Here is a 25405-nt window from a genome sequence, read left to right as displayed (position 1 = left end):
GTCGACTTATCTTGAGTCCAACACATGTTCGAGAGCAGCAAGCATAAAAAGAACCAGGAAAAGAGTAGCAGCGAGGAAGCTTTGAGGCTAAAATTCTGATCAAATAGTTTGTTGAATGCTTATATTCGTTTTTCTTTTTTCGAATTTTTCATTAGCGCAAATTGGAGATGTTGAGTATGTCTATTTTTCGACAACTCCTTACACATGGGCTCGACAACCTGCGTCGTAAACCTGATTCAGGGCATGAAAAAGCTTCGATGAAATTTCAGGCTCTTACTCAGGTTTTGGACACAGGTTGCGGAGCTCTACGTAAGACTGATCTGGAATATCAGTCAAAATTCGTCAGCCGCATAAAGACAAAGTATAGAACAATTGGAATGTATTTGCTCAGAAGAGGAAACTTTAAACTGCCTGATTTGAGTTTTGAGGAAGCGAAATTTTATTGTTCCCAAGTAGGAAGAAAAGTTGTTAGTTGAAACAAAACGAATTCAGAATAATCAAACATTGGCTGATCCATTGGATTTCAGCGAAATTAACGCAATTTATGATGTCTTTGCTGATCTTCAAATCTTCTTTCGAAACAATACTTCTTATCGATTTTATTCTGGTAAGGCGCGAATACCACGGCAGAATGATCTGATTTTATAAAATCATTTTAGGAATCATGAGGGATGAAGAATTTAATTGGTACTCTTCAAGGCATTTTATCGTATACATTTTTGCGGTAGTAGGGGGTTATCAGGTTTTTCCTTACACCGAGCATATCCTTACACCGACCAAATCCTCACACCGACCAAATTCTTACACCGACCATTTTTAGAATTTGGTTGGTGTAAGGAACTGATTGGTATAAGGATTTGGTCGGTGTAAAGAAATTTGCAACGTTACATCTTTTAAGACATTAACCCGTTAACAGGCGCGAGGCCGTCTCACGGCCTTTTCGCCTTTGGAGCGCGATAAAATAGAGAAAATTCTTTCAGTACTTGAAAATTTTTATATTTCTAGAAACTTTAAACAATTTCCTTTCTCCTTATACTATTTTCGAGAAGTTATGATAAGATATTTGTCTTCAAGATAACAAAAGAAAAGTTCAAAGTTACGTCATTTTCATTAAATCCTCTTTCCTGCGAGCTGATTCTTGCATCAAATAACCAAAAACAATTTTCAATTTTATTTTTTATTCGTTTTCAATGGTTTTGAGCAGAAAAAAAGAAAAATTTTTCCAGTAAATTTTCAGTAACGAGTTCTTTTCAATAATTTTCGATAATAAAAAATATAATAGATTCACAAAAGACACGATGACGGGTAAGAGTGTGGGTTACAGTAGCGTTATTTCGAACAGCCGATCACTGAGAGTGTGTTGGACAGAAATAGGATGTCATGTACGTAGTTCTGTGCTCATGACAGATAGTTTTCGAGCATTTTGCACAAGTGTAAATGGATCTTTTTCCTCCAAGTTTCAATTTTGGACAGAAACGACACTTCTTTTTTTTCTCATGAGTCTTTGAAATCAGAACAGAGGGAGAAGAAGGACCAGGTTGAGCATTATTTTCGATAATATTTTGAATATCTCGAAGCGGTTGTGGAAGAGAAAGAGCAGAAAGAACAGTTTTTTTGAAATGTACGACGGAACAAGTTTGGAACATCAGTGATGTTACATCACCATCTGGATAGAGAGTATTTTCAGTGATAAGATAAAGATTATAAACAAGTATATCTATCATGTTAGTAAGTGCGCGTTTAGCGAAATGAGTCCAAGATTTTTTGACATTTTTTGACTTGTAACTGATAGTCCACTGATTCAACTGGAAATCAGCAGTATCAACAGAGCACATTTTGTCATTGTACATCAATGCAACGGATGGTTTGGTTTTGCCGGGAAGAATCTGAGAGCAATGAGGAGTTTCAGAATATGATGACAAATGGTCTTAACAATTTGTCAAGAAGACTGTTGGTGGCTTGTTCACGCGTTCAAAAAAAGCAATGACATCCAAACAGCCGATAGCTAACTGACAACGATAGACATGCATCGAGTCGGCAAGTACCGACAAATTCGAATTTCATATCTAGGAGGAATTCTACTACTTCTCTTGAACAGTATCCGCGATCAAAACAAATTGGTAAACCTTTGCCATGAAGATTCTTTGGTACAAGCTTCATTGTCAATTCACCATTTGTCTCATAAAGTTTGAACTTGCTGTCAAGATCAGGAATACAGCTTAGAATCATATTATTTGGCCCACAAAGAACTTGATTTTGCTGACCATAACGGTGAGGTTTAGAGGGATTGTAACGCTTGGTAGGATCAGAACAGCCGTAACTTTAACGAATAGACTCATCAATGCATAAACCACGCATATAATTCAAATCACAATATTTCAAAAAAATACTGTTCAATTTTTCATACATCGGCCAAACCTTAGTCCGTGTATCAATATGCCTTGATTGTTCCCCAACATCAACAAAATTATCTTCTCCGATGTCCAGTACTTTTCGAAAAAACTCAAATCGTCTTATCGAAAGAGTATTGTAGTCTTAAAGAAAATTTGATTTTTGTAGGTCACTGAGAAGATGCTCAAAAGTATCATTACGGCCGCGCTTTACACTAGCGTAAAATAATAATCCTAATGCAATTCTCAACTCAGAATCAGTAAATGGTGACTCTCGCGGAAATCGAACAGAGAGCTTATGATTAGTAGCAGTTAGTATATCTGTTAAAATTTCATTGCCAATAACATTGACAAAAAGTCGATAATAATCCTCGAAATTTTGGCGTGGAATTTGTTTTGGTCGATAAAAATATGTAGTTTTAAAAACTTGACATTCGGAAGATTCGAAAAGCTCTGTGAAAATCAGGCCTGGATATCGAGCATAAGATGGTGGTCCTTGTCTTTGTGCCTGGATTCTGTTTTGAACTTGAACAAATTGATCTTCGCTGATGAATTCTGTTTCAGACAGTTCGTCCTCTTCTTCACTTTCTTCGTCTGAGCTCTCAAGATCGACGTTTTCATTCATTTTTCATTTAATAATAATCAAAAATATATTGATTTTTCAGAAGAATATTTATTTAATACTTTCGGTCCCAAAGATCCAATCATTCAGCCCCAGTTTTCCCTTTTCACCCACTAATTGAATCAGAAAAACACAAAAACAACATCTAGAAGAAGGAACAGACGCTTGTGAATCATTCTGTCTTCTTAGAAATAATTTTCCTCAACCCTATTTCTCATAAAACGCCAATACGTGCGAGGCCTTCTCACGGCCTCGCGGCCGTTAACGCATAATGCTGAGTGCCTAGTTAACGGGTTAAATGAGAGATTGGTCCTAAGAATTTTTTAGTCGACCCCCCACTGAGCGAAAAATTTCAGAAATTATTTTTTTCTTTTGATGATGAAAAGTTGGAGTAATTTATTGAAGGCAAATCGGGTGGCGGGCGGTCTCGATCGCAAAGGCTATTTTGCGAACGGCGTTCGCAAAATCGAAAAAATCTCGGTCGAAAATCGAGTGCTTCTTTTTCTTAGCGCTTGAGTCGAAGAAAACTCATTCTTGGCATTTTTGAAGAAGAATTTGTTCGTTTTATGTGGTGGCAAGCTGTTTGGCACAGCTGACCCTAACACACGTCTCAAACCTCAAGTGCCTCTGATGCATATCAAGCTCCAGCAGACACATTGATCGAGTACCTTGCATAATTTATGTTATTTTGTTTCCCTTCTTTCAAAAAAAAAAGAATAAGTTCTAAAATGTTTGATTTGACTAGCCTTTTAAATACAAGGTTTTTTGTAAAAACTCAGAAAACTGAATTTTGATTGAAATCAAAGAAGAGTATTTTTGGCTAGAGAAATGACCATAATTGATTGTTAGCTCCGCTGAACAAAACTGAAAGTTTCGGTCGATTTCAGATAATATGGGACCTCAGGCTCTTTCATTAGAGTACAGGACTCGTCCAAGAACTTAGTGTGTAATCATAGGTCATAAATATTCCATATAATAAGTTAATAGTTGACTTATCTCTAATCGATACAATTATTATATGAAGCACACTTATTTGAAACTATGTTTATCCAAGAACTCAACGAGAATGATGAAATTGCAATCCAGAATGAACTTTCAAAACTTGGAGAATTTGATGCCCAACGACTTTCAATTCCCCAATTAATCAGCCTAATAAGAGAGACATCGGCACGAGCGAACGATGAGAAACTTCCGAATATGGTTTACCAATGTTCACGCCGAAGCGCTGTGGTTTTGTTCCGTCAAAAGAATCATCTCACCATCGCCATGGCATTTATGGACCCATGGCATTCTGCAATATTCTGGACTCTTTCGAGCCTGGTTATTTTCTATTGTGGATTTTAATTGGTGGCAAAATTCTATACGAAGATAAAAAGAAGAAAAAAAGATAATTATTCAGAAAATATTGAAATGCAATCACGTGGTCGTGGCCGTTCTTTTAAATACTATAACGACGGTCGAAGACGAAAACAACAAATGTAATATATATAGTACGAAAAAGCTTCCGCTCGCTTATTTATTGAAATTCTGGTAGAGCATCGAGTACAGGCATTTCAGAAGCATCATCTGCATTTTCGTCGTCGCGGGCAACGTAATCGCCAGCGCCACTTCCCTCGACATTATTGTTGTTACAACTTCCGTCACTTTCATCAGCAGCGCTATCTTCACCATCTACGCCAACATCATCATCTGCGCTAGATCCGCTTTCACTTGTCTTATACTCTACATCATTTTATTGCTAACATAAATGGATCCTAAATTACCTTCCTCGTAATTTCGGAGATAGTGGACTTGATGGTCCGCGCCGATCAAACTCTCAACTTCATGTGATCGGTGGGGTTTTTGATCGTAAAGTTCAGAAATTGCCCTCAAATAATTGGTGAGATCATTTCTGAAAGCACCAGGGTTTGTTCGTGGAAGACGCTGGATTGAACGATTTTGGAGCAAGCCGTTATCAATGATCTTTGTCGACAAATGATCGAAATGATACTCTTCTCACATTTGTTAGTCCAAGGAGCAAGTGTTCTTCGCAAAATTTTGCTCCGACGGTGGTTCGCCCTTTTGTTGCCGGCTCCCGTCCAAATTAATTAAAGATAGGCATTGATTCCGCTCAACAAAAACAAATGGTTGTCTTCATGGATGGCTCTTGCAAGATTTCGATTATCGACTGAATTATCAGAAGAAAAATATTCTAGGTTGAGAGCTTGCCAAACTTCGACCTTCTCAACAAAATAGCCCAGATGTTTCTCACGACCATCCAAGTGCAAAAATTCTACTATTTTATGTTTTGAAGCACATAAATCGTACATTTTTGCACAAGGGCAGTTAATTATTAAAAACCGCAACGGCGAAGATAGCTCCTGGCGAAAAAGTTCTCGCATATTCAATCGTTCGATCGCAGTTGGTGCACCTGGATTGATCTCCAAATTGGAAAAAAGCCCGTAAAAAACTACTGTACATTCGCATTTGCCTTGCCGCTACCGCATTTTACAAAACTATTTATATACTACATAAAATTTCTTTTACAAAATTTACAAAATATAAAAATTAAGAAGGTTCCTGTAGAAAAAATAATAAAATATTAAAAAAATTTTCACCCTTTCCTCAACCATTCAATCATAAAGTAAAAATCGAAAATAAAGCCTTCCAAATACTGTAAAAAATTTTCCGAAATTTTTCGCTCAGTGGGGGGTCAACTTAAAAGTTTTTTGTGACCACTGTCTCATTTTATGTCTTAGAAAATATTTCGTTGCAAATTTCCTTACACCGACCAAACTCTTATACCGACCAATTCCTTACACCAACCAAATTCTGAAAATGGTCGGTGTTAGTATTTGGTCGGTGTAAGGATTCGGTCGGTGTAAGGATATGGTCGGTGTAAGGAAACACCGGTTATCATTCGAGCTGCCCCTAACCCTTAACCTTACCCAGGTGGCTACGCCCCCAACCTAAGGCCTCTCCCCCTGGACCCCCACCCCCCTTAAGTTCCACGTCCCTAACCCTAACCACTAGCCCAGATTCAAGAGATATTGGATAGCTCGAGTCACAGGCTCGAATGATAATCCCTCTCTTCGGAGTTTGCTGCAGCTGAAATTTCGAGAAAAAATTTGGACGAGTAGATATGCGATAAATATAAAAAAGCTCGAATCGCTTAGCAAATCTAACATGGACAGACAAGCAATCAAACAATGATGGCTTTAAGAAAGATGTTCAAGACTGGAATCGACAACTTGTGTAGCAAACCTCAGTCAGGGTCTGAAATATAAGTTGCAAGAATTCAAAAACTGATTGTAGAGATAAATTTTCGATTCGGAAGTTGCAAAACCGATTTTCGGCTTTAAGGACCCCAGTCAGCTTTTTCTTTCGAAAAATGGAAATTTTAAAAAACACCACATTTTGAGACCATTTTTGATTTGCCAAAAAAACATTTTGCGAAATTTTTTTTGTGAGAAAATTGTTTTTTAATAAATCTCAGATTTAACAAATTTTTAAAATAATAAAAAGTTAGAATGCGAAATTTTATTTTTGCGAAATTTTTTTTTTAAAAAAGGGGTCATTTTGCGAAAAACTCGCAAATTTAAAACTCGCAAAAAAATAATTTTATATACCTAAAATAAATTACTATTTTTACTATTCTTACTAACTATACTTTCTACTACTTTACCCTACCACTATTTCTTCTGTTATTCTCTATATTGCGCGCGGAGCGCGCCCTTCTATAATTTTTTCGCCAAATTTTCGCATTTTTTCTCGATATTTTTTGTACCCATGTTTTAGTTCCGGGTAGGGGGTGGGATGGGGGTATTTTCATTTCTTCCTCTTAGCGTTTTCACAATTTTTTTTTCTTTTATTTCTTAAATTTTGCATAATCTATTTTCGACATTATGGGTGACTCGAAAATTATTGGGAGGGTTTTCTTTGGTGTACAATATTATATCTTTGGCAGAAGATATTTATTGTTTATTATTAACTCGCTTATTTGGCAGAATAGGCGATTAACTCCTCTCAATAATTTTCTGGTCCCATTTGATTTTCCGAGCTGGGTTATCTAGCCGCCTACACGCGCCTCCACTGCGTTGGTAGTTTTCCTTGCTACGTTACTTCGTTTTTGTTTTTTAGCTCCTTCGTGTCCGGTTGGCTTAGTGGTGTGCCTCTTGATAGGGCGTTTCTGGTCGGCGTGAGTTCGATTCTTGCATTGCTCGTGCTCTTTCGGACGATGATGAGGGCGTTCAACCACAACCCTGATACACGATCGGAGACAACCGAGGGTACGGACATATCTTTTGATGCCTCCATTGAGTCCGTTTTTGCTATTATTGAGTTTTTAAGTTAGTATTTTGGATTGCTACTTAAGTTTATTGCTAAAATATTCTCGGCAACTTTGGCCGACATGGAGTCGTAGGCGACGATTCGGCTCTATTTTGTTTGTGAATTTGGGTCGGGTCTGCTTTCTCACTAAAAATTCTATTCAGGAACGCCAACTGCATGACCAATCGAAAGCTTGTCATTGATAATTCGGCGCATGTCCTGGAAATAAGCCCGATCGGATTTTACGCTTATTTCTACTGCTATGGAATGCAAGGTATTATTTTTCTCATCTTATTTACTGATCCTCAGAATCTGGCGAAGGACAATGGGACTAGCTATGTGCGAGCTATGCTACCGAGCCGAATGCGTTTGCACCGAGTCAATCGGATACGTTCTTTCCTTTTCTAGGACTTTATACGATCAATAATTGCTGCAAAGGTGATGACATCCGAACTTAAGACAAGCATATGCTATCAATCATGTTTGTAGCAGAAGTTGGGACTGTCTTGTCTAGAAGTTTATGAAGATGGGTGGCAATGGATCTTGGTAGTTCCAATGATTTTATCTTATCGTATCTTTAGGACAATTTTCTACGAGTCTTGGTCGCCTGTGTCTAAATATCTACTTTTTCGAATACACTCCTGCGCCGTGCTGAATAAATAGTCGATGATTTAATAGTTTAATGTTCTTTTAAGTTCCTTTTCTGGAGATAACCGAATAAAACCCTGAACTGATCTGAACGTTAATTTGTATAATTATATGAGTCTTAACCCTGATATTGAATAATTATAATTCATTTTTTTATAGTCAACCCAAGTACTCACTCATTTCTTAGTGTGATTGATCTTTTATCCTATATAATACTTGAATCCGAAGACATTCCTTAATTTTAATTTGTATTGATTTTAATCAGAACGTGGCTCAATCCTATTGATCGTTGCATAATAATGGAATAGTGTTATTAAGGGAATGTCCCGTTTTTATCGTCTATTTCGTTGCATGTTTATACTGGAAGACATGGTGTTTGAACCTGTGGCAATGATACAGTGAATATGGTTGGCAAGTTTTTCAGTACGTTTGAGGTCTTCATTTTCCGTGGCGTGGGTTTTCTGTGGCGTATGTACAGTTTGTTCCATCTTGGCGTTGGTCTAATTTGTTTTATTATTATTTCCTTTTTTTGTACCTTATATTGTCGTTTCGAAGACGATGTTTTCTTTTCCGGCGTTTGCATTCATCATGGTCACGATCGTTTCGCATTCGTCTCTGTTATTGTTCTCGTTGGTAGGCTCTTCTGTTCCGCCTTCTTCTCTCATTTCGTATTGCTCTATATCCATCATTGTTCGTCTCAGCTTCTTTCGTTGTTGATTCCATTCTTTCATATCCATCTAATTGAATTTAGCATTTCTCTTTTCACTCTTACTTACAATTCCGACTAGTGTGTAAGCGACTATGCATGCAGTGTTGCAAACTCCAATCATCAGTATTGTCATTGCGCCGAGCCTACAATGTCGTTAATTTCCTGCTATTGTACTATTTCCTTACAAAACTATGTCTTCGGCGCAGGTAATGGGCATGCCTTCATACATTTCGACGTCGTTGGGAAGTGAATTGTTGTATATCGTGTAAATTCTGTTTATTTCACCTTCTATAGTGACTGCTTTCGATATGGTGTTGATAAAGGCAGCTAAGCTGGCGGCGATGCCTCCCCAGAATACTATCGAGGCCACATTTGTTCCGCGTTTTTGGGTTATTGCTACATAGTATTATAGGGGTTTTTTTTACATGGCTTACCTAGGAGTATTGCGACGGAGAGGATCGCTTCGATGGTTGTGTAGCTGCCGAGGCGATCGTACGGGCGGCATTTCTGCTGGAACATTCTTTGGAAGTTTGCATCTTCCTGTAGGCAAAATTCGCACCATTTGATGTCCTATCATTTGGTTATTTTTTTTATCCTTTCTTTTACCTGTCTGATTGATTTCTTCATCTCTTCCAAAATGCTTTCTAGCTCCTTTCGTGTTGTCTCCGTTTCATTCTCTGGTAACCTGGCAATTTCCTTCTCAAGTTCTTCCTCATTCAATTTTCGATCGTTCAGATGTTCTGCGAAATCTTGCTTTGTTAGTTTTTTTTTTTCCTTTTTTCTTATTTACCTCCGTCCTTGACTCTTTTGCATTTTTCTCGAACCCTTTCGCGAGTAAACGGCGCTGTTTTCTGCGGATGCTTAAACAAGATTAATTCCTTCGTGAATTGGGTTTTTCTATTTACTTCATCCATTACTTCCTTGATGCCGCAGACGAACAATCCCAGTAGCGCGAGGGAAATCACCATTAACTTCGCATCTCTTCGACAACTCATGTTCGAATATCTGAATAGCATATTGTTAGCGGTTTCAAGTAAACGTTTTAATATATTTGGTAAATTGATCGTTTGTGTTTTCAATAATCGTTATCATGAAAGGATTGTCAGTGTTTTGAGTTGATTTACGGTAAATAAAAATATTAATGACAATTTAATTTGATTTATATAACTATTAATTGTATCCTAATTTCGCGTTTCCGGTGGTAATTTTATATTAGATGTCCATGTCCTCCTTGGAGTTGTTTTATGCCGGCGGTTCTCTTTTATACGTTGGTCTCTTCTAGATGTGCGTCGTTGTTTTGTGCTGATTTTCGTTCTTCATTTTCGTCTATTTTGTTTTCACGTTTGTTGCGAAGTAGTGCGATGAATGCCTGCGCCGTGGCAGTCGTCATTATGAACGTGCACAATTTTGTCCCCTTGTACCTAGGATATCGTTACGATCTGGCGTGCTCTTTTGAATATGTTGTTTTAGTAGCTGCGTCTCACCGCTCTTTGATAATTCTTTGTTTCGCTCTGCCTTACCTTTTTGTGTCTGCGACACAGCATAATTCTATATCCGATTCTCCCAATGTCATTTCGTATTTGTATTTTGAGTAGTCGACTGTTGTCTCATCGTTGTCTTCTTCGCTAAGGATCTTTCCTAGTAAGGCCAGCGTTACTACCAGGAATGCTCCGTTCATCAGCGTCGTGGTCGTCCACAATCTTTTCTTGTGTTTGTATCCTATTACGGCTCCTTATTTTGTTGTAAGCGTATTCATATTTCATTATCTTACCTAGCAAGATGTTTCCATGTGTTATTCCCGCGATAAAATTGTAAATGTCATTTTCTGATTCGTGGTTCGCGCAATTCTCCTTGAATACTCGCTCGTATGCGGTTTTGTCTTTGCAGACGTCAATTAATTCATTCGCCTTAAAGTTCCTTATTTCTCTATTTTGTATATTGGTTTTCTTGCCTTTTCTTGTTCTATTTCATTCTTCCTTAGAGTCTCCATATCCAAAACCGCTGCCTCTATGACTTTTGCTATTTCATTCCGTGTCCATTCGAATCCCATTTTCATTTTTAGTCTCGTTTCGAATTCGAGAATTCTCTCTCGCTGTGTTGCTGTGAAGTTGAGGTTTTCTTATTTTCGTTATTCTTTTTATATCGTTTGTTCTCTTACCTGGTGATAGCACTGCTTGGCACAGAGATTCGTAACGTTTGGTCGAGTACGTTGCCCAATTCCTCGGAGTCTGAGTAAAGTATTAGTATTTGTTCTTTATTTTTTCCTCATGTTTACGAATTAAAGTAGCTTTTTTCCTAGTCTATTGTAGCCAGTGTTCTAAATTCTGAAAATCTCGATATAATCTACGAAGCTAGCTAAGCTGTGAGCTGACTGTTTCCGAATATTGCTACGCTTGTTAAGCTGTAGCTGTCAGCCTAGCTAGCTCAGCTTGATTTGCTCACCAGATTTAGAACTCTGATTGTAGCTCTCTTGAGCTTGAAGTAATATATCCTAGAGAAGGTAGTTATTTTGACTTGCTAACGAAAAATATATGCCTTTAAAGATTATTGTTTGGGGTTTAACCTACTCTATATTTCGTATTTGAGCTAGCGTCCATTTTCGGTACTCATTTATTTTTGCCTCTTACCTTTTCCAATGCCTGACTTCCCATCGTTGCGAGTAATCCAACAATCGCGGTCACAAGCATGGTAGTTTCCATCGTCGTCGATTTCATTTCGATTCTGAATTATTTTATTGCCACTGTTTAGCTTCAAAATTATGAACGTTCTTTTATTTTTACTCCGTTTTTTGTCGATGGGCACACTAGTCGTTTTACGGCGTTGCTTTGTTATTCTATAATCTACTTCTATACGATAGCTTGTTCATTACTACTTTGTTCGGGGTTTTGCGTATTTTTGTTGTCGCCGGAACTAGGAGATATGTCATATTGTTGGCATTAGTTATATTTGTTCGTCCCTATTTTAGGCTAAAGTTTCACGGTTGTAATGATCTCACCTGCTAGAAATATGAAATCCTTCTGTTGTGTTTTTTGGTAACTTTTGGGTACTTCTTTTCTATTTACTGTTTACTCTTTTTTCTATCTCTTTCTTTCAATTTTATGCGTGTCTCTGTATCTTGTTTTGAGAGACTTGCTCTGCGGGTCGGGCGAAAATGTACCTCGGGCGCCACTTTTCGCGTTTCGCATTGCCTACGCACCCACTCTATTCTCCCTCGTGATTAGCCTTACTCATATATGACTCCATTTTGGCCCTTATGGCGGTTTTTTGTGTTTTATCAGAAGCTTCCATCATTTTTATTGATTTTATTTTGTTTTAATCAGTGAATTCTGTTTACTGGCTCATTGCATGTCGCATCGTCCATGTTTTCGCCTTTCGATTGAATTCTTCTGTATTGTTCTTGTATTCTAATGCTTCTCACGGTTATATAGTTATCGGCTTCGCTTTACCTGGCGGATTTGTTGGTTCACGCGGAATGTATGGCTTTAGATCATACATTGTAGCTGCGAAATCCATGCATAGCTCACTGATTGTCCCGAGTGGCCTTGTCCAGGTCCATTTTCTTGTCGATCCAGGCGTACTTAGTACCCTATTTGGAACATCAGGAATGAGTAGTTCTCCTGTTTCTGGACTGACCAATGGATGGTAAATCGGCGTGAGAAATTTTGCAGTGAAATCTCCTTGTGGATAATCTTCCGTCATTTGTATTTGCAGAATGAAGATTCCTCCCTTTTCATATTTTAGTAGTTCGTCTTTTTCTTACCTGGTATGGTGTGCCCAGTGGTCCAAGGAACCGGATGTTCCATTTGTACGGGTCATTTCTGTCTATCAGTATTGTGAACTTAATATATCTGTATTTTTGCCAATATATTCATAATTACCATTGCAGCTACCATGTTGCCGTGACTTTCCAAGTCTCGACGTTCTGCTTCCAATCTGTTGTTTTGGTAGTTCAAGTTCATTTCGAGAGGCTTTTCGAGATTTGCGGTGGTCATATTGCTATTACCGGTGTAACTATTTTTTTTTCTTTGTTTGTATATAATCTCATTTCCTGATAAGACTTTGGAGTGTTTCGTCGCTTTTGCTGATCGGCTGAGCGTGGTTGTCTCTCCGACTTGTGTCTGAGCGGGCGGTGCCCGCGACTTGCCGCTCAACAAAATTTGTCCGAGCGTCAGCCTTATCTATCTTCCGATCTTTAATTTCTAATTGGCCCGAGTACCACCTGATTTGTACCTGGCTTTCCCTGGACTCATTTGTCATTTTGATTTTTTACAATTACTTTCAAGAGAATTCTTTACTTCGAGATACTATTTCATAATTTATCATTATCCACGCTCTATCGCTTTCTCCCTGCGTCGATCCCAAGTCTAGAAAATATATTTCTAATCGCATTACCTATTCATTTATTATTTTGAATCTTCCATTAACTTGTCGACAGTACTCCCTTACAATTGATAATTATGATCCAATGTGTATTTTGTTTTAACTATATCCCCTTATTATTCTTCCCTTGAAATTTTTCTGTTTAAATTAAATTTGTTTTCAGCTAAATTCGAGTCCCAATTTTTGCTTTTAGATGTCGTCTGATTCCGTTATTTCTAGTGAAGAATTAACTCCGCCAGTCCACTTCATCCCGTTTTCTGCTGATCGTTATGTTCGGACGGGTTTCCCCCATTTTCGGCGTCCTGGAGTCGTCATGTCTTACGCCGTTCCTTCGTTTACGTCGGATCCTATCCATACGAATGAATCGTCCGATCTTCTTTTTCCGCTTAGACTGCGCTCCTCTTCTATTAGGTAAATTTATTTTACTATTTTTCATAATATATTTATTAGGGATGGTCGCGCTGTCTTTCGATTCACATGCGCCCGTAGGCACTGCACTGGCGAGGAGTTTTTCTCTGGCCCCTCATCTATGTTGTCTGGTTCTAATGATGACCGGATGTTTCTTGAAGAATCGGCTTCGAGCGATTTCTTTTCACTCGTGTCGCTCTTTAATCCTAATGATGCCCACCAATATCACCAGTCTTCACATTCTTGTTGGCCCCTTGGAGAGAATTTCGCTGGCGAATTATCGCTCCAGCATAAACTTCGGGTACTTTCTTTTTTATATATATTTTTTAGTTTTTTTAGTCCGCTCCTTTCTCTCGCCGGCGAATCCATCTTATTCGGGAGTATATTCACACGACTATTGAGCAGGTTCGCGTCGAATATCCGTCTTACGCTCCTGTACGTCACAATGATCATTACATTGATTTAGTTCTTTCGAGACTTCGTTGACATTTACCGTTGTTTCTCGTCTTTTTGTCCCTTGTTTTTGTATGTTAATATGGTTAATTTTTTTATTTCCTTTTTTTTTTATTTCTCAATTAAGCTTATCCTTTCGTACTCTTCCTTGTTTTCATATAATAATTTCGCCCCCTTCTGATTAATCCTATTTTTTATCTCGTAGCGCTACTGTTTCACATGATCTAAATTATTTTGACTATTTTTCCTGCCAGGCAAATTCGTAGCACCGATTTATAGTCACTTTCATTAAAAATTAAATTTTGTGTTTCACTTTTTTAGATTCGATGGCTAATGTGATTGACCCAATTTTTATTCCATCTTGTGCGAGGAAAGAAATTGTCTTCCCGCATGTGGTTGGCTCTGGACTTCCTGCCGTTTTATTATCATATGTTCCTGAAGATGCGTCTTCTGATTTTTCTCCCGATCGGTTTTTCTTTATCGATTTAGCGCTACACTCTTCCGCCATAGGTAATTCTCCTCGATAACAAATCAATTTTGTCCAATTTAGCGATGATCCTGGTCAATGTGTGTTTCGTTTTGTTTGCCGTGAGCCCTGCTGTCATGCTAGTGAGTTTTTCGTTGGATCTACTGACATCCTCGTCCACCCATATACTCCTGGATCGTCTATTCGTTTACGTCCGTCATGTGTTCGTGAGTTCTTTGCTCGAACATCATTTCCTTCCGAGCACCATCCCACTCTTCATCGTCAAGTTGTTCATACTTGTGCTGGCTTAAACTCTGCCTATGCCGCTGATTATTTTTTTCGCCATTTATTGGTAGGTTCTTTTATTAACGCTCTGTGTTAATATTTAGCGCGATTACAAAGCCATCCGTCCGACCACCTTTCAAATTGAGCGCTATATCGACGAAATGATTACGAGGGTTCGTGAAACTTTTACCGATTTTGCTCCTCTGCGTGACAGCCTCTCATATGCTGCTCTCCTTCGCCACGGTTCTGGCGCCTTGTCCCGCCGTCTTATATAATTTCTATTTTCCCTCTTCTTACCAGTACCAATCCTCCTTTTGTTCCTACATCCATGTTGTTTTTTACATGTACTCTCCTCCTTGATTTCCATTTACATTTAGAGGGATAAATGAGTCATGGGTCGTCCGCAAAAAATCCATCTGCTGCTGCCAATTGTTTCTCCAGTGATGATGAGCGCTTTGCTGATCTTCAAGCTCAAGCCGAGGTTTAATAAGTGTTCATATCCATTTTTAATTTAATTAGATTGATGATCAATCGATCCACCCTGAGGCTCGCCGATTAAAAGGCAATAATTCTGATCCTACGGATAATTGCACTTCTATGTCGTCTGCTCAGCCTCCTGATAATCAACCTCAATCTTCTCTGACATCTTCCCTCAGGGGTCGACAGGCCTCGATCGCGAAGTCTAAGTCAATGGCGGGTCCTGCGTCAAATACTAAGAACTTGTCGAAATCCAGGGGATCATTTCGTCTATCCGATTCCTCAGCTTCACCTTCCCCCCCTCGTCGACCAACGTCTCTTACGGTATTATTATTTTTTATTTCTTTCATTTTATATTTAGTCTTCTTGTCGAACGAATCGGCCGAACCGCAATACTAAATGCAACTCTTCGCGCCCCATTGATAACCAACTCAACAGAGCCGATGTCCTTGTTGATCGTGTATTGCGTGAAAATGATTCCCGTCGCCCCCAAGCCTGTGTTTCTCGTGCAAATCCTCGCAATCGACAAATTCGCGTTACCTTTGATTCTGATGATGATGACCGACCCTCTCGTTCAACGACGGCGCCTTCTCGTCAACCCGGTTATCGACGTCGGAAGAAGATGAGCTCCGTTCCCGCTATTATTCAGCCTGATCCCGAGGTCTATGCTCACAGGGGTCGTAAAGCGCATCACCACTTACCCCCCGCCGCGCCCGATAATCAACCTTCCACCACGAGTTCACTTCCGTCGCACCAATATCCCGACATCTCTGACGCTGATCTTCAGCGATTTTTCGAGGCGCCTCGCGGGGAAAATTTTACTCGCGGTCTTGACCGACTGCAGGCTTCCCTCGAGGAACGGTATGCCCAATACCGGCAAGGTGCATTGCAGAATCCTGCTGTTGCGTCCATCATCGGCGGTGCGGCTGACCCGGCAAATCCCACTGAAGATGGTGTCACTCCTGTCGATCATGGTGATCATCGTGGCTTGACTTTTTTCCGCGATAATCCTGATCATATTCCCTGTTCCTTCAACGCTGATGCATTTGATGATCCTGCCGCCCACATTGAGCATGTTCGTGATGAATTTTCTCATGTTACCAATTCTGTTGTGATTGCTCCCTCCGACACACGCTCTGTTCGCCATTCGTACGTGACTTCGGCAGGAAATCCTTCGGCAATTCTATGCTATGGCGTGACACCATCTGGGTCATCTCTTAGCCAAAACGATGTTTCATCTGATTCAACCTCTTCTGGCGCTCCTGACGATTCATCTACTCCTGCCGGATCCGTCGCCGTTCAAAACGTACCAAATGGAAACAATCCGGGTCAACAGTTGGTGCTTTTCGATATGAGAAAGGGAAATTGCTACTTAACGTAAATGTGTTTTTATATTCTTTAATTATTTTTTTTTCTTTAAGGCGCTGTGGTCGGCTTTCCGTGTTTTACTTCAGATGTAAAAATTGTAATGCCGGCCGTGAGACTTTCTACGGGCTTCCGGGTCTCTTGGTTGAAACGAGTCCTGGATCTTACGATGTGAATCCAGTGTTTAGCTCGGACTTTTTTCGCCATGTCTTTTTTCATCCATCGTCCGTGTCACCGGATTTTGGTGCTTCTAGTCGTAAGAGTTCATTACACACATGTGGAGGTCTTTCACCGCAAGAGGCTGCTGAGCTTACCTATCGTACCCTGATCGATGTAATTTTTTATATTGTTTGTAGTTGTTAATTGTCGTTTAGGCTGAAGTTCAACGTAATGGAGCTAACACTACGTCTGTCGTCGTGAAAACGTTGTTTGAAAAAGTTCAGCGCGAATATCCAGGATACAAACGTCAGAGAGCGAAGGCATTCTATGCTACCCAGCTCGCCCAAAAAAAATTCCGCTTCAAAAAGATGTTGGAAGATGCCGATGACGAACAGGATGAACGATGCCCCCTTCTCTCTCGCCGGCTTTGTAACTTGCCTTATCAGGCTGGAATGAATCTTTCCGGTAAGCGGTTTGCCGCTCACCAGGACAATAGATGCCTTATCCGTAAGTTTTGCTATCGAATATAATATGAGCGGAGCGAATTTTGTTTTTAGTTTTGGATTGGGCCCTTATCGAGCGATTGCCGAAGAGAACGTTCCATCGTATCATGTTAGATGGTACTTTCTTCGTAGCCGGAAGCTTCTATCAATGCGTCACGATCCTGATGTCATGCGTTGATGATATTCATGGCGAGAAGCTTTTGCATATTGGCGGTATCTATATGCTCACCAAGAATTCTTTGGATTATGAGCATGCATTTTCCGTCTTTTGGGATCTCATCAAACCTGAGATGCGGCTTCTCTGCACCCACTGTCTCTTGCAATGTGATGCAGAGGGAGCGCTCTATTCCGGGTATATAATTTTCGTTTATTTCTTCTTATTTATATTTAGCTTCGAGTCCGCTCTCTCATCGAAGAATGTTCAAGTCTCTACCTTCCTTTGTTCGATCCACTGCGAACGGAACCTCTTCCGGAATCTTAAGAATATGTTTGGAAATAAGGCCGCTGCTCCTATTCGTCTCGTCTGCTGGGTGCTTAAGAATGCCGTAAGTTTTCCCTTTGTTTTCTTTTTAATTTTTTTAGCAATTAATGCGTGAAGATCTCACTAATGGACTTCTCCTCTACTTCTACTCGGTTGTCGCTCGTACTCCTCTATTTGGACGTAGACTGGCGAGATTTATCAAGAACTTCGCGATGCGGGTGCTTAGGCATAAGTGGGGTAAGCGTTGGCACTTGTGGCCACTGATTCAGCTCCAAAAATGCAGTGGAATACCATTGTCCCTTCATACCAATCCGGCAGAGTCTATTCACTCTGCCTTAAATTGGACGTACGTCAAGCGCCATGGACGGGTAATTTTATATTTTTCTTCTTTCATTATTTCGTAGCGGCAACTCTCTTTCCGGAAAGATGTGGAGATTTATAACAACTTCATGAATGATAATGGCCGTGAATATATGGAAGGCAAGTTCGTTGAGCCTTGGTGCGATCCTGAACATCACGAAGCGAACGTTCTTCACATGCGGCAGGTTATTGATCTCTGTGACAAAATCCCTATCGTTCCTGAACACGAGCCGCTTCCGACCGAGCATTTTCTCGATATTATGGAATTTATGCTGAATACGTACAAGGTATTTTGTTTTACTTACTTTCCCATTAATTTATAGATGCGAGAATGCAAACGGTTCGCCGCTATCGCCGCGCGCCGTCTTCGTCGTGAACGACTCGCTCAGTTGATGGCTGACAGTCACGGTCTCGACGCTGGTCTTGTTGCAGCTGTTTCTAACGATGATCCTATTTATTCTGATGATGAGATGGAGGATAACGCGGTTGACGGGGCGTTGCCAGATGAGGATATTCGTATTCCGACTGACTCGAATGCTACTTTTGTCGCTCCCGTGGCTGAAGAAACTGACGCCGATGCGCTTCTCACCGAAGATCATTACCGCGATGATGCTGATGGTTGGAATCTTCAGCAGATTCCAATTCCAACCGCGTCCAACAATTTGGACTCCCAGTTTCGGCACTCGGTTTCTGAGATTGATCTTGCCACTAACGCTTCCGGTAATATTGGCGCCAGTATTATTCCATCTTCATCTGTATGCAATATCTCGCCTCCACCGCCTCAGCGTGTTGCTGAGTCTGTGACTTCACACGGTCGTATCTCTCCCCGTGATTCTTCCGGACTACATTCTGACCATTGTCATATTTCTCCCCCTCTCTGTCCTGTTGCTGCGGCCGCCTCTGTTACGCCCGAGCCACGTTCCAATAATGAGCCGATGCCCTCAAGCGGGGGCGCTGTTTTCGCGGAGGGCGCCGCAATTACTACTCCGCAGTCTCCTATTCGTCAGAGCTGTCACGGCTCAAACATGACACCTGTTTCTGTTTCTCCATCGATGCCCGTGGCAACTTCCGCTCCTGCCATTGTTTCAACTTCTAATCCAGTGCAGCAGTCTTTATCACAACTTAGTGACACAATGGATGATCTCCATCTTGGTATATTAATTATTAATATTTTTTTTTCTGTATATTAGATGCGTCATCCGCTCAACATCAAGCAGCTCCCGATTCCAACCCTCCTTCTCTTCCTGGCCCTTCGTCCATGTCTAATTTACCAGATGTTGCTTTCTCACAGGTTCCTTCTGCATCGGCTGATGGTCGAGTTGGTCCCGCTCGATTTATGGTCGAAGCCCTTTCTCGTACGGCTTCTGAAAATGATTCGCCTTCGTCTCTACCTGTTCCCGCTCGTGGTCGATCTTCTTTGAAAAAAACTGACACGACGAATTCATCACGCCCCTCTACGTCTTTTTCTCAAGTAGTTGAGTTGTTTTGTTTATTTATTAATTCTTTAGGCCTGCCTCTCTTCTTCTGCGTCTCAATCCTTGGGTCATTCTGAGCAGCCCTCCCCCGGGTCCATTAATCGTGTTTTGTCCCCTCTTAAACGCAAGTACAAATCTGTTCGCTTGGATGAAAATGGTCGGCCTCGTCCTCCGGTAATAATTTGGAAATAATTTTTAATGTCATAAATTTCAGCATGTAACTACGAAGAACCCACGTGTTATTTCTTCAGTTGATGAGCGTCCTTTGTCCTCTAGCGCCAATTCCTCTCAACCCAAGGTTTTTACAATCTTTTTCATTGTATCTGTATTTCAAAGGTAACGAAGACTTCTTCTAAGAAGCCGTCACGGACGGAGGATGAACATCAGTTTATGAGGAGCGCTCAAATTGCGTCGGAGGCGGCGAAAAATATATCTGTCACGTCTATGATGGGTGTATTTACTCGCAAGTCTACTCGCCCTATGAAACCTGAGCTTCTGCTTCGTCATCAGCTCGCCGAAGTTGCAGCTCTTAACAAGACGCGTGCCGAGGAAGAAGCTGCCGGTATCCCTGTGTCGCAGCTCACCGCCGATGAAGAATTAGAATTGGGTCTGATTGCTGCTGAACGACGGTCTTCTTCTCGACAGCCGCGTTCCAAATCGAAAGCTCCCCCAAAAAAGAATCCTAAAAAATCCTCCAAAGTTTCCAAAACTAAATCTAAAATCGTTGCCAAGAAAAAAGATTCTTCGTCCGTTCCACCTGCTCAGGTATTTTTATTTTTTTATCTTTTATAAATATATTTAGCCTACTAAATCATCGCGATCTAACCCGTCTTCTCGTTCGTCTGAACGGTCGAAGTTGGCTGTTGCTTCGAACACTCCTTCTGGTACCTCCCCCATCTCTCCCGAGGTATTTCTTTCTATAATTTTTTTTTTCGAATATTCAGTGTCCATCCCCTGCTGATCCGCCTTGTGGCGAAGCCATCATCCCCCTTCGACGATCCGCTCGCAATAAGAAATAGTTTTGTTTCTTGTTCTGCTGACTTGTCTTTTATTTCTTTATTTAGCATTGTGTCGCTTATATTATATCTTGATGATGTACACTGCACATATTACTCATCCATATTTTTATCGTATAACCGAAGATTTTAAGCACGATGGAATCGCCTCTTTTATTCGAATCATTTATTCAACTTCACGATGCAAATCTTTTGCTTGCAGCTAATCGTCGATCTTTTATTAAATTTGTTTTAATTGATAACATCACTCGCGATCAGCTCTCTGCGATTCTTAAAGGTCCTTACTTTGGTGCTTATGTATTTCGCCCTCATTCTACTGAGAATTCGGACCCCCCTCTAAATTATCATTTTTTCGCGATGCTCTGGTTTCGCTCCCCTTCAATGATTCCTTCGGTTTTTACAGCTTTTCCTGCTCGTCGCGTTTGGTCTCCCGGCTCAACTTATTTTCTTGGTACGCTTGAGCTGTTCGTTAATTTCGTAACTGCTTATTTCCAAGGTATTTACAGTCTTATTTAATTTTTTTTTATATTCATTTATAGAAGTCAATTTTTTTGGTCGCCACAATTCTAATCTCTACCGTGATACTCATCATTGGCACACTTCTTGCATTGGTAACCGTATTCGTCCTGCCGCTTGGCCCCTATCTTCGTACCCGTTTCTGTCCCGTATCCCTTCCGAAAATAACCTTTCTTTTGACATTTCGTCTCCCATCGATTATATCCCTCTTTAACTTTTCTTCTATTGTATTGCTACTCTCTTCTGTGTTAATGTGCCTTTATTTAGATTGCATGTTCGAGTGTAGTTTCAGGAAAGCGGAAACACTCAAAAGATGTATCGATTGCCTGACCGCTTTTGTCGATCAAGCTATTTTCGATATATCATACGAAGGTATATCATGCCAATCTGTTGATGCTTCTAATTGTTCTCTTGTCCAATTGGTTCTTCGTCGTAATGGTTTTTCATCATTTCGCTGTGATCGTAATCTTGCGCTTGGAGGTATGACTTAATTCCATATGTTTATATTTATTTTTCTTTAGTAAATTGTGTTCGTCTCAACAAATTACTTCAAACCGCACGAAACGACGATACCATTCGTCTCTCCGCGGAGGAAAATCCTGACGTCCTCAACGTGACTTTTGTTCGGGTTAGTTTTATTTTTTTTTTCTTATTCCGACAAAAGATTTATGACTTATTTATATCCTTCAGAATGACAACAATAATGCCTATTTCGAAATAAAGCTTATGGATCTGGATATCGACCAGCACACCATCATCGACAAGGATTACTCGTTAGTGGAGGATGATTTATTTTTATTATCTTATTTAGCACTACTGTTACGATGTCTTCCGTCGATTTCCAGGCTGCCATTAAGACCCTTGCGAATTTTGGGGACGAGCTTAAAATTGCCGTGTCGACCTCTAATATCGCCTTCCAATCCCGTGGATATTTGGGTTCTGGTGAATTTGTTTTTTCTATGGCTTCTTCAGACGCGAAAGATCGTCTTTCCCGTCTGACTATTGATACGCTATCACTTGTGGAGTTAACCTTCGCTATGCGGTTAGTTTACCAAGAATTATTGTATCTATATTCTTCAGGTACTTCCCTATCTTCACTAAGGCCGTTTGTCTCTCCAAAGATGCGACTCTTCAACTTGGTGTTGATGTTCCCCTCTCCCTTCATTATAATATTCAAAATTTTGGACACATTAAATTTTTCCTCCCCCCCAAGGTCGAAGATGACGACTGAACTGTTCATTCGATTCCCTTTATATTATATCTCTATCGCTTTCTTTAATTTTGCTCTTTTTGTCAAGGACAAAATTAAGCTGTCCCCTCTAACGTATTCCTCGTTATTGTTTAGAATTGCTCTCGCTTGATTCGTCTTTGGGATGGTGTTTTTTCATGCTCGTTTCAAGTCCTCATTTCAAATTCTCTCACTTCTTGGTGATATGTCATTCTACCCGGATGATATCGACTGGTTTATTGCTGTTGATGGGGCGTCTTGGCGCTCTCCTAACTCCACTTCCTCCGTTTTGACCGAGGTCTACGTTCCTGTCGCTTCGTTTGCGACTTTCCAGCTCTCCGAGCCATTTCACTACTACAGTAGAGCACATTCACTGTTAAAAAAAAAATTACTTTGTTAAGTTAATTCGACGAGACTGCGTGACATTTTACTGGCTCTTCCTCATGATTCTGAGGTAACATTTTCCCTGGCCGGGCTTACTGACGATTTGTCCGTCTTTCTTCACTGCCAAGTATGTTTTCTGTGAATGTTTCGTGTTAATAGTTTCTAGATGAACAATGAACGTCACCATGCATTCCTGGCATATAATCCTCTGCCACCTCGACCTTGGCTTCCATTCATACCCGATTTTCGGTAGTAAATATTATAACTTCATTTATGATTTTTAGTTGTAATTTGACGATGCCTTCTGCGAATTTTTACATCATCCTTGCTCAGCTTCTCCAACATTCGAGTACCTGCAAGCTTATTGTGACCGAAAATTGCGTCAAGTTTCAGACGTCCAACCCCACTGGACAATCAACAGGGTTCATCGATTTGACTACCCGCATTGTACCCTTTGCACCTGGACACTCAATTCTCATTCACAGCAATGAGGATTTCGAGGTTTGTCATGACCTTCGGTAAGTCGTCGCTATTGCATAAAAATAAGGGTTCTCTTCAGCGCCATGGTCTCAACATATTTTGCTGCCGCTGCTTCTACCATTGTCACCGTTTCTTTTGGTCCGGGGTCCTTGATGCGACTCTGTCAAGTTTTACCCTGTGGCGCTCTTCTCAGCACTTACCTTGCTCCACTCTCTGAATGAATGGCTATCCCTCTTTGCCTACCGTTTTTCCCCCAGACCTTTATTTTCACTCCTCTTCATTTTTTAACATTCCCTAATCCGATAAGGGCTTTTTATCGACACTTTGTCTATCGGGTGTCTTTTATTATTGATAAACCGTTTTATTTTACTATGCGTAACCGTTCTTTGTTTAGATTGCATATATGTTTGAATGCGAATTTGACTCGGCCTATCCCATGAAGATTTTGGTTGATTTTATTAACGATCTCATGCATGACTGCTTGTGGACAGTTTGCGCAGATGGCCTTTTTCTTCAATCTTCTGACAATTCGAATAGTGTTCTTGTTCAAGTTGTTTTCCGTACAAGGGGCTTTAGACGATTTCAGGCCGACAAGGAATTAAAACTCGGAGGTTTTTATTTTCTCTAGTGTTCTCTACGGTATTTTTAGTCAAAGCGAAATCTTTTCACGAAGCCCTCAAGCATGTGAACAAGGATTACTCCCTTATTTTGAAATGCGATGACAATTCTGACGATATTTCACTTCATACATTCTGCACGGTAGTTTATTTGGTTTGATAATTTTTCTTAAATAATAATTTAGAATGGCGGTCCTTCAGCTACATTTGATCTTCATCTTATTGACTTTGATCGCGATGAAGTTGAAATCCCCATATTTGACGTGAGGTTTGCGTTATTTGTTTATTATTCTTATTAATATTATATAGTTGCAAAGTGTCAATGCCAACCTCGTGTTTCGTCGATGTCTGCAAACAGTTTTCAACTGTTGGGGATACAGTAACGATATCTGTCAAAAGTGACTTCATTCTTTTCGAGTCTGATGGTAACTGTGAAAGCGGACGGATTAAGGTGGCAAATTATTCCGATATCCGATTTCCAAGTGATTCGATTAACATTGACGTTGTCAAGCAATTGCAGCAAACATATTCGACATGGTTTGATTTTGAGTACCTTCAAAATACTATTTTTAGCTATTTCCGCCGTCTCTTGAAAATCGCCCCTCTTGCTAATCGGGTGGACATTCATATAGTGGAAGAGCTGCCAATTGCCGTTGTCTTCCAGATCGATGAGTACTCCGCTCTCAAGACCTTTATTGCCCCTAGACTTTAGTTATCTGCGCATGATTTGTATATCAACGTTATTCGTCGTATACAGTTTTACACTATTGAAAATTTTACCTTCAGATTCTTTCAATGAGCAATTACGAAAGTCTCGGCAGCAGGCTTAAAAACGATCTGGATTGCTGCGTTATTGCAGAAGGGAGGGAGCTGAATTCGATTTCGTGCTGTCCCAATTGCTCAATCATGGTATGCTCTAAGTGCATTGATGAAATTGCTGGCGCGTCATCGTATTTGAAATGTCCTCAATGTCGAAAGCGACTCAAAAAGGTTCAAATAGCTTCTGAGTGTCGTTACGATGTTCATTATAGTCACAATTTCTACAAATTCGCTGGGCCCCAGATGCTCTTCGCACGGTTTTCGGTGAGTTGTCGGTTACCTTCATCGTAATATATATGTGTTTAAAGATCTTGTTGATTGCTGCGATCAACAAAGACTCCAAATCGAAGATCTTCAGCAGCAGATCAAAACTTTGTCTAAAAATAAGCCCGCTACAACCCAAAATGAAGAAACTGGCCGTCGAATTTCTTCTTCTCAAAAAAAATGGTACTATTTTTAATTTTCTCTTGTTGTGATTTTTAAGGTTGGTGGTCAACAATATTCCCTCGATAACTGATCATTTTCCATCTAAAGTCGCCTCATTTCGACTCGGACATCAGGTTTTTATCATTCCCTTTAAAAGTTAATATTTCTCTTAGAAACCTGTTGCTGATGATCAAGCACCCTCAACATCTTCGTCGGGTACTCCTTCCGGTGGCAGCGAGACTGGGAATAGACGTTCACCCATTATTACTCGTAGTAAAAGAGATAATTAGACGAATAGCTAGCGACTGAGTGGTATTTTTTTTTACTTATAGAATGGCATGTGTGAAGTTTTACAAGCCTGCTTGGTTGGCACATATGATTGCAAGCGAGTATCTTACCAAAAATGCTGTTCGCTTTACTTTCTGTCATA

At 40.2% G+C, this 25405-nt stretch overlaps 2 protein-coding genes across 2 annotated transcripts; one reads left to right on the top strand and one right to left on the bottom strand.

Annotated features, from left to right (window-relative positions):
- Nucleotides 1-12007: 12007 nt before the first annotated feature.
- Nucleotides 12008-12669, bottom strand: LOC145705819 (ubiquitin-conjugating enzyme E2 D4-like). Its single transcript, XM_081783316.1, has 4 exons — nucleotides 12556-12669; nucleotides 12438-12515; nucleotides 12124-12403; nucleotides 12008-12081 (listed from the first exon to the last, which is right to left on the bottom strand). The coding sequence occupies exons 1-4, from the start codon at nucleotides 12667-12669 to the stop codon at nucleotides 12008-12010; spliced, it is 546 nt and encodes a 181-aa protein (XP_081639442.1).
- Nucleotides 12670-21272: 8603 nt separating this feature from the next.
- LOC145705793 (DNA sliding clamp PCNA-like) lies at nucleotides 21273-22252 on the top strand. Its single transcript, XM_081783277.1, has 5 exons — nucleotides 21273-21393; nucleotides 21543-21649; nucleotides 21712-21794; nucleotides 21833-22063; nucleotides 22102-22252. The coding sequence occupies exons 1-5, from the start codon at nucleotides 21273-21275 to the stop codon at nucleotides 22250-22252; spliced, it is 693 nt and encodes a 230-aa protein (XP_081639403.1).
- The last annotated feature ends 3153 nt before the right edge of the window (nucleotides 22253-25405 follow it).

Source organism: Oikopleura dioica, chromosome PAR (assembly GCF_907165135.1).
Source record: "Oikopleura dioica chromosome PAR, OKI2018_I68_1.0, whole genome shotgun sequence".
Classification (NCBI taxonomy): Eukaryota; Metazoa; Chordata; class Appendicularia; order Copelata; family Oikopleuridae; genus Oikopleura; species Oikopleura dioica.
Note: the sequence above shows the minus strand (reverse complement) of the source record. Positions and strands in the feature narration are given on the sequence as shown.

Coding starts and splice junctions, on each gene's coding strand:
- LOC145705793 (XM_081783277.1), top strand. CDS start 21,273: ATGTGCCTTTATTTAGATTGCATGTTCGAGTGTAGTTTCAGGAAAGCG. Junction 21,394..21,542: donor TTTCGATATATCATACGAAG/GTATATCATGCC, acceptor ATTTTTCTTTAG/TAAATTGTGTTCGTCTCAAC. Junction 21,795..21,832: donor ATCATCGACAAGGATTACTC/GTTAGTGGAGGA, acceptor TATCTTATTTAG/CACTACTGTTACGATGTCTT.
- LOC145705819 (XM_081783316.1), bottom strand. CDS start 12,669: ATGACCACCGCAAATCTCGAAAAGCCTCTCGAAATGAACTTGAACTAC. Junction 12,404..12,437: donor CACTGGGCACACCATACCAG/GTAAGAAAAAGA, acceptor AAATATGAAAAG/GGAGGAATCTTCATTCTGCA. Junction 12,082..12,123: donor TGAACCAACAAATCCGCCAG/GTAAAGCGAAGC, acceptor GAGAAGCATTAG/AATACAAGAACAATACAGAA.